The sequence below is a fragment of the Elaeis guineensis genome, chromosome 1 (assembly GCF_000442705.2).
Source record: "Elaeis guineensis isolate ETL-2024a chromosome 1, EG11, whole genome shotgun sequence".
Taxonomy (NCBI): domain Eukaryota; kingdom Viridiplantae; phylum Streptophyta; class Magnoliopsida; order Arecales; family Arecaceae; genus Elaeis; species Elaeis guineensis.
Window position 1 is genome coordinate 6,371,562 of NC_025993.2, and position 11,754 is coordinate 6,383,315.

The following is an 11,754-nucleotide window of genomic DNA, read 5'->3' on the forward strand; positions in this document are numbered from 1 at the left end:
ATAGTAGACCATATCCAATAGTTTGGATCATCGATGTAGGACTTCTATTGTCCAATTTTGAATAAACTGGATATAAGTTCAAATCCAACCGATCTTATCCAAGTCTGTCCATATATATATACACACAGAGAGAGAGAGAGAGAGATTGCCAAGGAAGTTGAAAGAAATATTGTGGAGAAAGCCCCTCGGGTGTCTTGCTCACGTTTTTTGTTTTCCAGTGTTGTCAAATATTCGTCACTGTAGCCAAACTGCAAACATGCTACCTTATGAATAAAAGATGGGTGGTCAATAACCTCCCCATTGACTCAAAAAAAGAAATATTGTGAAGAAATTATGAGGATAGGTGAGATTTGAGAATGGAGGAGGAAGTTGAGAGAAATATCGTTAAGAAAATTATGAGGATAGGCCGGATTTGAGAGTGAAAGAGATGAACCAATATCCAAATTAACACGCAAGCTGTATTGAAGGTGCCACATACGAACAGAAACCCACATGGAATACCACTTCTCTTATCGTGCAAAGCCAACTAAAGTGACTTGCCATCAAAATCCCAGACCAATCCATCACCCCTTCCCTACTTGTGCCTCCCTCCCCTCTTCTTCTCACCCCCTCTTTCTTCCTGCTCTTATTTCTATATATATTATAGTATTTCACTCATGATACCTTCATGCAAGCTAGGCAGCTTAAACAAAGAGGAGATTTGCTAATCATGGAGTTAGCAGCGGCCACCGGAGGAGCTGAAGACACCAAGGGGTGCAGCCGAGGTCATTGGAGGCCTAGTGAGGATGAGAAGCTACGACAGCTTGTCGAGGAGTATGGACCTCAGAATTGGAACTTGATCGCTGAGAAGCTTCGAGGAAGATCAGGTACCATTAAGAATTTGAGATAGAAAAAACATTTCAATATTTCCCTCTATTTGATTCCAAGTTTCTTTTGATTCTTAGTTCCATCATCACAAGTGAATATGGGAAAAGTGCACTAAAGCCAAGTAATGTTATGGTGAAGTACAAGATAAGGCATGCGAAAGTTCTAGTCATTAGATACTCCTATGAGGATATGTACAAACATCTTCTAGTTTTTGTTGTATATATCTTAGCTCTTAAGAAATGCTTTCTTATATTTGTCCAATTTATTTGTAGGAAAGAGCTGTAGATTGAGATGGTTTAACCAACTTGATCCTAGGATCAACAGAAGACCATTCACAGAAGAAGAGGAAGAGAGGCTCCTCGCAGCCCACCGGGTTCATGGCAACAAGTGGGCTTTCATAGCACGGCTCTTCCCTGGTAGGACTGATAATGCTGTGAAGAACCATTGGCATGTGATCATGGCTCGCAGACAAAGAGAGAGGTCCAGGATCTTTTCCAAAAGATACTGTCGGAATCCCCTTCTTGATGCTTGCTCCAACACCAACACCGCACATCAAGGAGAGAGTGACTCGAGGCCTCCGACAAAAGATAGGATCTTCAAGTTATCACCTTTGAGTTCATCCCCTTCAATGGCCTTCTCTGGATCAACCAAATCATCATCACTACGTGACAATTCTGGTGCAAAGAGAATGGATTACTATAATCGCTTCAATGTTCTTGAGAGCTTTCATTCGACCAACCGGTGTCTTTTCTCTTACCACTGCACCAATCAGAATTTCAGTGCACCAGGACAGGCTAACAAGAAACCATTTGTGGGATTCACCTCTGTGAATGATGGTTGTGTTGGCAAGGATTCAGACGAGTCTGAAATAATTAGAGTCGGCGATAATATGATTCAGTTTGTGAATATTAGAGCGGATGATGAGCAAGAACAGGAAGACGAGCCAATGAGACACAAGGATGTTCCCTTCATAGACTTCTTAGGTGTGGGTATTGCCTCATGAATTCCAAAAATTCTAGTGTATTTAAGAGGAACCACCAAGGTGGTAGCTGTCCTGGGTGGCTGGCATGAGGGAATGATGCAATATACTTATGCCATAGTGTAATTTGTTGATTCGGTGTAACTATGCTGCTTATTTAATGCAAGGATAGCCTTGTTCGGTTTGTTTTTTATTTTTATTTTTATTTCTTGTTTTGATTTATTTAAAAGATAGCAGGTCAGAATGCTGGCAAGTGAAATCCGAGAACTATGCTCGTTACATTGAGATCTTTGAATTGCTGGAAAAGGAAGGTGCTGAATAAGAGACCATGTAGCCCTCCAGAAGTCCTACTTCTACCTAATAATTTCTCCTCCCTATCAAGAATATTGATGTTTCAAGGACACATCCTCTCGTATGAATTTCTCGGAGCATCGATCTCAGGATGGATTAGAGAGCCTTTCATGATGTCTTTGATTAATCATATATTAGTTGGCTATATTCTCAGCAATTGCATGCTCCTAATATGAATTCTTGAATCCAGCAATTAGTTGATGGATATTTTAACAAAGATTGTGTTCACTTAATGGATGCGCAATTTTCTCATTAAACTAGCTTTGTTTGTCCAATTGATGGAACATTCGAGGAGGACCGGTAAGGGGAGGTTTTCCAATCTCATCGTGCTTACTTTTTAATAGTCTAATCTTGCATCCCGTTATTTCCTGTCCATTCAAACTGTGATGCTTGCAGTAACCAAGCAGCCAGGTTGAAGGCAAATTCTCTCAATTATGTTGTCAGAATCAAAAAACTAGGTCATGACCCACTATGGTTCTAACTTTAGCAATGGTCATCATTAAACTATCACATAAAAGCTCATGTAAAGAATAAAATCTCAATCATGGCAATCAGATTGGGTAGGTCCAGAACTTGATCCTTTTATTAATCAAGTAATACAAGCCGATCTGCCATAACCGGTAGAATCAAGTTAAATAGGTTAAACATTGCCACCCCTAAATTCTCAAAAACAAAGTGCATAATATTCCTTTCATTATCAAATGAAGAAAATAGATCATGGGCTTCTTGTTATCATGATCTCTTGTGCAAATTTGTAGCTTGAGCAAGTTGCCTAACTTCATTTTGCTCCATATCAGAATGATGATTAAACTTTTTTTGGAAAAAATTCCCGGTTAAAATTAAAATTTCAAAGGTGCAACTTAGTGCAATTTATATCACCACATGGTCAAAAAAATCTGGAGTATTTGTGGCTGATTCCTTTTATTCTAAATTGTATGCAACTTGATATAATTCTAGTTTTCATGTGGATCAAAATTGAATTTTGGCCATAGGATGGATAATCTAACAAGTTTTTCTAATGTAGGAAAAAGATAATTTCATATGTTGCATAATTCGAGAAGTTAATTACATAAAAAATATATACTTTTTGAAAAAAATCTCTTCGAAAAAGGTAGAAGCTACGTGACAACGATGTTATAGGATCACTATCAACTTTTACCTAGAAATCTTTAGGCCAATCATAGCCACAACTTTTAAAAGGATTTGCTGGTAAGGTCTGGTTCTTACATTCCAAGTAAGGATCTTGGATAAACTTGCTGATGGTCTATTCTAGAAAAATTTACATCATCATAATGAAGAGATTAATTTGTCATGACATCCAATAACGAGACTCTATCAAGAAGTTTCCATGACAAATTCCAACATCATCGTCAAGAATATGGAAGAAAGCACTAATGAACTTCTGAACACATCATTTCAAGAACACTGCCTCTTAAATTGGAAGATCTTATTTGAATTTTTTGATCTTGTATAAGTACCCAATATCTTTTCAGTGAAAAAACGATGTGCGACTAAATATACATCTGCACGAATCCTCCGGACTATGATCAGCCCAATAAATCAATGCTATAATATCCTCTGGTCCACATGGGTTATGGGCCAAATTCATTATCATGCCATTTGTAATGACCTAAAATCTCATTCAAAAAAATTAGCTGAAAGATATTATTTGAATTTTTTTATCTCATATAAATATTTAAAATTTTTTTGTGAATAATTGATAGCGGCTTTCATTCATTGTGTGATACATAACACATCGCAGTGACGAGAGAGATCATCCATTTTCCAAATGGATGATATAGTGGCCATCTGCGATGGTACAAGATTCTGGTATAAAAGTCGTGCCACAGAGGCTCCTGCTTCGATCAATAGTACCAGGTGCTGGACCAGCATTAGTTTCTCTAGGCTTTTTATCCACTGCCAGCCAGACATTGCTTATTTATCTTTATCCCTTGGACAATAATGCTACCGGCTTTTTGAGCTAAAAAGCACTTCAGATGAATGGATATCGCACTTACTAATGGACTTGTCACATTTCATCTGCATCACAGCGGTTATTTTCAAACTTGTGAGTGAGATTTCTCTTATAAGCTTCCAGATTTTGGTGTCCTTAGCATTGCCTCTAAGAAGTATACATGCTATCTTCCAGACAGATGAATAGAAATTTTCATATGAATGCATGTTCAGAAAATTCTCTAGTAATATCACCATATGTTCTCCCTTCTTTAATCCAAGTATTTGGTAGGAAAGCTTATGTCTTTGTACTTTGTTTAATTTTGATCATCATAACTCACCTCTGGAATGATTCATCCCAAAGAATTATCTAGTAATTACTGCTCTTAAATAACAAAACTATCTCTGGCGACTCCAGATAACGTAAACTAGACAGATATATGAATATATCAAGAGAATCTGCTAGTGAAATATACCTGGTGAGGCTGCTAAGGACGGCCCATACGTAAACAATCATGGAATTTGAAAATAGATTTTTCTTCTTTTAAAGAAAAAGGAACTTTCAGTCTTCTTCTACTATTGATAAAAAAAAAATTATAGAATAAACTTCCTTGCTAAAAGAATCACAAAGACCTACGTCACTCTCTTTAATAAGTACAAATAAATGGAATATGTATCTTGTTAATCCTATATGCTACTTTATAGTTTATATCTGAACCTACCAAATAAAAGAAAATACAAACGAACTAATCCCAAAGCTAACATCTCCAAGATACCACCCTCATGTATACCATTTGGACTACTACTTCAAGATTGTTATTGATCATTCCACCTCATTATCTTTGAGGCAGAGTTGAGGCTGAAAACCTTGATTCCTGTCTATATGGCCTAGGAGTATCTGCACCAAGATGAAGAACCATTGTTCTTAAGCTGTTGACATGGCGTTGGGAACACATCATAAGCTTCTCCAGCAACAAACTCACAATGCCATCTGGCCTTAGGGCTTAACCTCCCTAAGCTAACATTTCTGAAGCATATCTTTTCATATATTGTTCCCTCAATGCCTTCCAGAACCGGCGCCTTCCCTACGCCGATGCCGACTACATTTTTAATGTAAACACCATTTATTCTAGGAACGGCCTTTGGGTCATAACCTTCATCAGCATGATCATTAGAGCCTCTGCTAAATCTTATGGGAATCTTAACCCTTTCCATGGTCACATTAGCAATTGTGATGTTGGAAATGTATCCACCCCTCCCTCTGTCAGTCTTCAGTCTCACTGCTGCTGCTGAATTCCAGACATGCAGGTCTTCCACCAAGACGTTGGATATTCCACCAGACATTTCACTTCCAAATCCAATCCCTGAGCAAGTCGGAGTTGTGCCGGAGACCCTGCGAACAACAATGTTTGAGCTAGGATAGGCCATGGCGATCCCATACTGGTCCCAGCCACTCTTTATGGCAACCAGGTCATCCCCGCTCTCAATGTAACAGTCTTCAATGCACACATTTGAGCTCGAGTCTGTAGAATTTTTTAAGATTAATATGGCATGTCAGATGAAAGTTTGCAAGGTAACAATTTAGTATAAGATCAGTGAATACCATCCCTACTTTAATTCTAGATTTTAGCAACTAATTATTCCCTGCAAAGCTAAATTTTTCTAGTTTCTGAGTATTTGCATTAAAGAGAAGATAATCAAAAGCAGTTGCAATCTTTCACAAAGATTACTGAAACACCAGTAGTCCTTGTTACCCTGGCTTACAGAATTATATTACAGATTAAAAACCACTGCTTGTGGTATTGCAGTCTGCCAAAATTCCCAGACTGCTCCCGAAGAAAATGCTCAGCTAATTTACTTCGAAAAATAATGTTATTAAGCCTACATATAAAATTTAAAAAATGGGGTTTTTTAAGAAATTTCCTGTTGCTAAAAAAAAGGTTTCTAGATAGGGAAGTAAGGAGAAAGGGAGGGGAAAAAAATCATGGCATGCAAAAATTCTACTCAAGTTACAGATTCCTTTTTCTCATGATTTAAGAACCATATGAATTTTTAGATCCAATCCAAGCAGCTGTCCTTTATGAAAAGCATAACTTGAACTGACCGAACAAAGTTGAGTATGCTGCGTACAAACCTGGATCAATGCCATCAGTATTTGGAGCATTAAGTGGTGCCAGTATGGTTACATTTTTTACCACCACGTTGCTGCGGAGGAACAGAGGACACCCCTGTTAGTTCCACAAGGATAATAGAAGAACTTAAGTAATCAAACGAGCCGTAGTTATGGGAAGACATACCTGCAATAGACTGGATGGATTGTCCAAAATGGAGAGTTGATGAAGGTGAGGTTGGATATGAGGATGTTGTGTGAATTCATTAGCTCAAGAAGGTGTCCCCTAGTGTGTTTCAGAGTTCTATTCCACCACAGCTCCCACCACATCCTCCCTTGTCCATCAATGCTCCCATTCTGTCCTGCAATCAATTTGCAGCCTTCAGCATAGCTGGTAGTCTAATTGTTCTTTTTTATCTCATGAGCAAAAGATGGTAATGCAGTGTCTAATTGATGCCACAAAACATGGCACCTATCTAGTTTGAATTAATTAGTTATGCTCTAGAAGAAATCCTTGATCCAATGCTAGCTTTAGGGGAATCTGTTTGTAAACCATGGTCTATGCACCAAAACTCTTCTTTAAGGATTAAAAAAATAACCAAAATACCTGCTATTTTTAAAACTTCAAAAGCATAAATTTTGTTCTTGTGGAAATTGTCCAGTGATGAAATGTTTAGGTTGGTAAACTTAGAAATTTTAATGCCTGAATGATTCTTGATCTCTGCAAAATAAACTAACTATAAAATATATTGGTCAGCTGTTTATATTATTCAACATTGCCATTGTTGCTTCACCTTGGCGTGCTGTTTATGAATAAATATATTGGTGTATCAATATTTTTTTCCTTCAGGAGCTTTTGGATCTGGAAAGAAGAGGAGACACTAAAGGCAACATTGTAAACAGAGTAGTTCATGGTTTTGCTGAGTAACCACGAGAATGAAAAGCTCTCATATCAAATAAATAGTTCTAAAAGTATGAAACCTCTTGGAAATTAAGAAAAACAATACTAGAGTTTGAATCTGTACCAAAAAAAGGGGAATTCTATGTGATAAAATTTGTGCCACAAAAGAGGATATTTAGTTTATCAGAAGCAAGATCTTTGGGGAATTTATGCTTCAAATTGGAAGCTATCCAAAAGCCTACTTAAAAACATCTTCACATTATGTGATCAAGCCAAACATATTTTAATTTGTAGGGATAAGCATGCGATGAATTAATTAAAAGTTTATCAATAAAATATAACACTTGCACTAAATAAAAGACAGAAACTCTGTTTGCTTTATGAAACTAATTTTATACAAACATCATTGAGATGTAGATGTAAGAGAGACAGAGAAGATAGTTGAGGGTAGGCCAGATGATAAATATCTGTAGTTATGGTAGAAGTAAGCATACCCGTGATGACAACATCACTGAGGCCATCTCCATGGATGAGGCTAATGTAGCGTGCTCCTAACCTCTCTCTTCCACGCCCATAGGATGGCAATGGCTCTATCAGAGGCCACTCTTTTGGATCCTGAACACCCCAGTCCAAACATTTAGTAGAAAATTCCAAGTTATTTAGCTAACTACAATATATAATTATTTCATGAGATATATATACACATACAAGTTCCACTTGAAACATATATGACTATTCAAGTTCTACAATACATTAATTGATGAATGATTTGGTCAACCAAGATGATTGACTTTTAAAGATATTGATGTTCTAGAAATATTCTTAACTCTCACATCATCTTTTAAACTGCAAGTTTTTCTAAGATGCTAGCTTTAAAATATATCTTTCTTTGGTCACGCAATTAGCAGTCCTTCTATCTCCCTAGATATTCCTCTCCTGATATTTTTTCATATTTGTCAGAACATTTTTGTACGACTGTGTTTTGGCATCCAATGCATCCAAGCCCATCCAACCATGCATTTTCTAAAACCAAAAAATAGAGAATGGAAATTATTTCATTAAGAAAATGAAATGCTACAAGTTGGTTTCCAACCGAAGACAAGCACCCAAAAAGAAAAAGAATAACAGCAAGAAACAGAGCAGCAACGTGGGGCATCCCTCACCCAGGTCAAATTAGAAAAGCAGGTCAAAAACACAACACAAAATAGACACCTAACCATTCCAACCACAAGTATACGTTCACATTTGGGATTGATTCAGCAGAGAAGAAAATTTGAATTCAGAAACGATGGGACAAACTTAATACAAAAGTAGTTCTTAAGAACATGAAACAATGTTTTCAGAGAAACCTGAAACATTTTACTCGCTGTTGAAATTTTGAACCCAAAAAAACAGCAAGCAAATGTTAAATAAAATTCAATTATGAGCATCACGTGGAAGAGAAGATCAGCCAGAATATGAAATATAAAATAGCAACTGCTCCTCCCCCTGTTATTTCTCTCAAGTTTCTCTGACTATTTTTTAACATACCAATTTTAATTGTAATACATTTAATACAAGCAGTTATCTGTTTACATCCACAAAGTCCATCAACCTCACCAACTCAAATAAATATATACATAAGCTTTTCCAAACCAAATTCAAACTTCAGTTTATTATACTTCACGTCTCTAACAAATATGCAAAGTTCTTCTATATTTTCTCTCCGATACTAATCTCCCAAAAAGAAAAAAAAAATAGAGAAAATAATACTTTCCACGCTTCATATCCTCAAATTAACCAGCAGTGATCCAAACAAAAAAAAGACAACAAATCTACAGCAAAGTTGTTGAATCAAGATTCCATAAAGTACCTGTGATCCCAAAATAATTGCACCCTCCTCCAAGTAGAGGGTGAAGTTGCTCGTCAGGTTGAAGCTGCCGGTGAGCCACCTTCCCCGAGGCACGGTCAGCTGCGACCCGCCCTCATCGGCGAAGGCCTTCAGGTGCTCCACCGCCCTTCGAAACGCGTCGGTGTTCGACGTCGTCCCGTCCCCCACGCCGCCAAATTCCTCTATCGAGCAAACCACCCTCCTCCCCCCGCCGGGCCGGTAGAAACCCGAGCAGCTGCTGCTCGGGTGTTCCACAGGCGCGGCACCGGCGTCTCCAGAGGCCGGAGGGGTTGCGACCCCCACCGGCCTCGTCGGACTCATCTGGAGCCATGACAGCCCCAGAAGGGTGATGGCTATCAGTATCATAACCCATGAAGGTCTCGTGACGCCAAGCCATGGCTTCTTGGGAAGCCATGGTCTCTCCGGGACGTCCATGTCCCATGAGGTCGCCGCTAGCTAATTACATGCGTGCCGTGAACGACTCTTATTTGGTGGAGTAGTGAAATTAGAGCATGACACCGGGTCGGGGGGTGTCACGACTCCGCCGGATGGGGGGCGGGGATTGCGTGATCCGTTTTATTCGGTGGTCGCCCTCCGCATCCAAGTTTTCGCATACCAAATTCTTCTGTGTTAGTGTTAATTAGGTGTTTGTCTCTCTCTCATTAGGGTTATTTAATCTTGTTTTGGAAAGATATTAGGGTGCATGTTGTTTAATATTTTGGACGGTGTGATATGTCTCTCGAAAATTAGACCGGGAATAACGGCCCCCTCCCTTTTCTTTTTTTCTATCTTTAGAATATATCTATCTATCTATCTACTTATCTATAATATATTTATTAAAAATAATAAAATAATAAATAATAAAATTAAATACTAATACTATTGATAAAATTAATAATATTTTAATAAAAATAACATATTTAAGTAATAATAATAGATTTTTATTAAAAATATATGTAGAAGATTAATAAATTTTAATAATATATCAATAAAATCATATATTATTAAATATTAATAAAATATATATTATTTTAAAATAAAATATATAATTAATTAAAAAATATTTATAAATGATATATTTTTTAAATAAAAAAAGTATCCCGCGCATCGCACGAGTTATATGCTAGTATATATATAAAACAAATGCAACTTAAGATGTTAAATATTTGTTATTTCACAAAAATATATTTAATATATTATGATAAAATAATTTAGCATAATTATTCGGGAGCCCCATCTTTGAATTTCCTCAAGATCTACATAATATATTCAACTAAAATTGTTAAATATTTATTATTTCACAAACATATAGTTAATATATTATGATAAAATAATTTAGTATAATTATGCGGAAGGCCCCATCTTTCAATTTTCTAAATATCAACTTTGATGACAACTAATGGTGGCAATAGAGACAGAATAGGATTTGCGATCAGAGGCGCGGATTATAGGCTCGTAGCAGCGAGTGGAAGTCCGATCTTTAATACCTTCGTCCAGGAGCAGGAGTGGAATTGAGGGCAGTTTGGGAGGGCGTTAGCTATGCGCCGTGTGTCCTGAGAGCCTTCTTCATCATGGTTGAGGGCAACTCTACCATGGCGATTGGATCGATCCAGAAGGGGGGTTGGTAATACACCCAAATATAGAATATTTGGAGGCTGGTGAGAGGGGGCACTTCATTCTTCGTGAGGCACGTCTGAACGAATCTTCTTCATCACTGAGCATTCTGTTGAGATGATGTAGATCGACTTGATGTTAACTCCAAGGACACTTAAGGATATTTTATTTTTTAATTATTTTTGGATGTATTCACGTTAGAGTCGTATGAATCGACTCGACTTAACCAAAAGAAAAAAAAAAAATATGTCCTTTGCAAGCTAATAAGATAAGAGCAAGGATGATTTTAGTATTGATTTGTCTCTGGAAGATAGACTGTGATCACCAATGGAGTCTTTTCTTTGTTTCTTTGTTCGTGTTTTCTTGCTTTGAACGAGTCTACAGGGAGGCCGCTGAATTCCTTGAGAGCTATTTGGGAATCCGGCAATCACGAACACGTTAGCCAGGTTTCTACCATGCAATGATGCTACCTTTCTCTCTCAGATATTAGAGGCCAACTTTCAACGAACTAGGAATTTTTGAATTAGGACTGGAGCTTAATCCCTTGATGAAAAGGAAAATTCAACTTATTTCCATATAAAAACTAACAATAATGGATCTTGGGGCCATTAATCTGATCTTTGTATTATTTTTAATTTTTTTCTTTTTGCTTGTAGGGTCCGTAGGTGCAATGACTAAGAGCACCGATCTTGCGTGGTGCACGTGGTGCACCATAGGATGTGGTGCATCCATGGATGGCATCCATAGTAAGATGGATGGCTTGCACATAGGCATGTGGCATGTATCATACGTTATTTGATGGTCGCCCATTTTGTAATTAGAGTTGCAAGTAGGTCGGGTTGGGTAGGATGATAACCGACCCCGATCCAATTCAGTTTCTTCATCGGATCTGAATATTAGATCCAAATTCTACCCAATAAAAGATCGGGTTGGATCTATGATTAAATTTTTTGATCTAATAGATCATTTAAATCGGATCGAATCCATGTATAACCTTGTCTCGATTTATGAATATAGGTCCTGTTCGAATCGGTTTGGATCTAGATTATAAATAATAAGATCAATAAGTACTAAGTAAGGATTGTTATGGCACTATTTTGTGCAGCAAC

General features: G+C 37.4%; 2 protein-coding genes across 2 annotated transcripts; one reads left to right on the forward strand and one right to left on the reverse strand.

Annotated features, from left to right (window-relative positions):
- Positions 1–267: 267 nt before the first annotated feature.
- LOC105037623 (uncharacterized) lies at positions 268–2,037 on the forward strand. The gene is made up of 2 exons (XM_010913267.4): positions 268–866; positions 1,140–2,037. Exons 1-2 carry the CDS (start codon positions 668–670, stop codon positions 1,868–1,870), a joined length of 930 nt encoding a protein of 309 aa, XP_010911569.1. The 5' UTR covers positions 268–667; the 3' UTR covers positions 1,871–2,037.
- A 2,668-nt stretch (positions 2,038–4,705) lies between these two features.
- On the reverse strand, positions 4,706–9,641 carry LOC105037614 (probable polygalacturonase). Its single transcript, XM_010913257.4, has 5 exons — positions 9,014–9,641; positions 7,656–7,776; positions 6,448–6,622; positions 6,285–6,355; positions 4,706–5,673 (listed from the first exon to the last, which is right to left on the reverse strand). The coding sequence occupies exons 1-5, from the start codon at positions 9,464–9,466 to the stop codon at positions 5,039–5,041; spliced, it is 1,455 nt and encodes a 484-aa protein (XP_010911559.1). The 5' UTR covers positions 9,467–9,641; the 3' UTR covers positions 4,706–5,038.
- Positions 9,642–11,754: the final 2,113 nt, after the last annotated feature.

Coding starts and splice junctions, on each gene's coding strand:
- LOC105037623 (XM_010913267.4), top strand. CDS start 668: ATGCAAGCTAGGCAGCTTAAACAAAGAGGAGATTTGCTAATCATGGAG. Junction 867..1,139: donor GAAGCTTCGAGGAAGATCAG/GTACCATTAAGA, acceptor ATTTATTTGTAG/GAAAGAGCTGTAGATTGAGA.
- LOC105037614 (XM_010913257.4), bottom strand. CDS start 9,466: ATGGACGTCCCGGAGAGACCATGGCTTCCCAAGAAGCCATGGCTTGGC. Junction 7,777..9,013: donor CAATTATTTTGGGATCACAG/GTACTTTATGGA, acceptor TGGGGTGTTCAG/GATCCAAAAGAGTGGCCTCT. Junction 6,356..6,447: donor ATCCATCCAGTCTATTGCAG/GTATGTCTTCCC, acceptor GTTCCTCCGCAG/CAACGTGGTGGTAAAAAATG.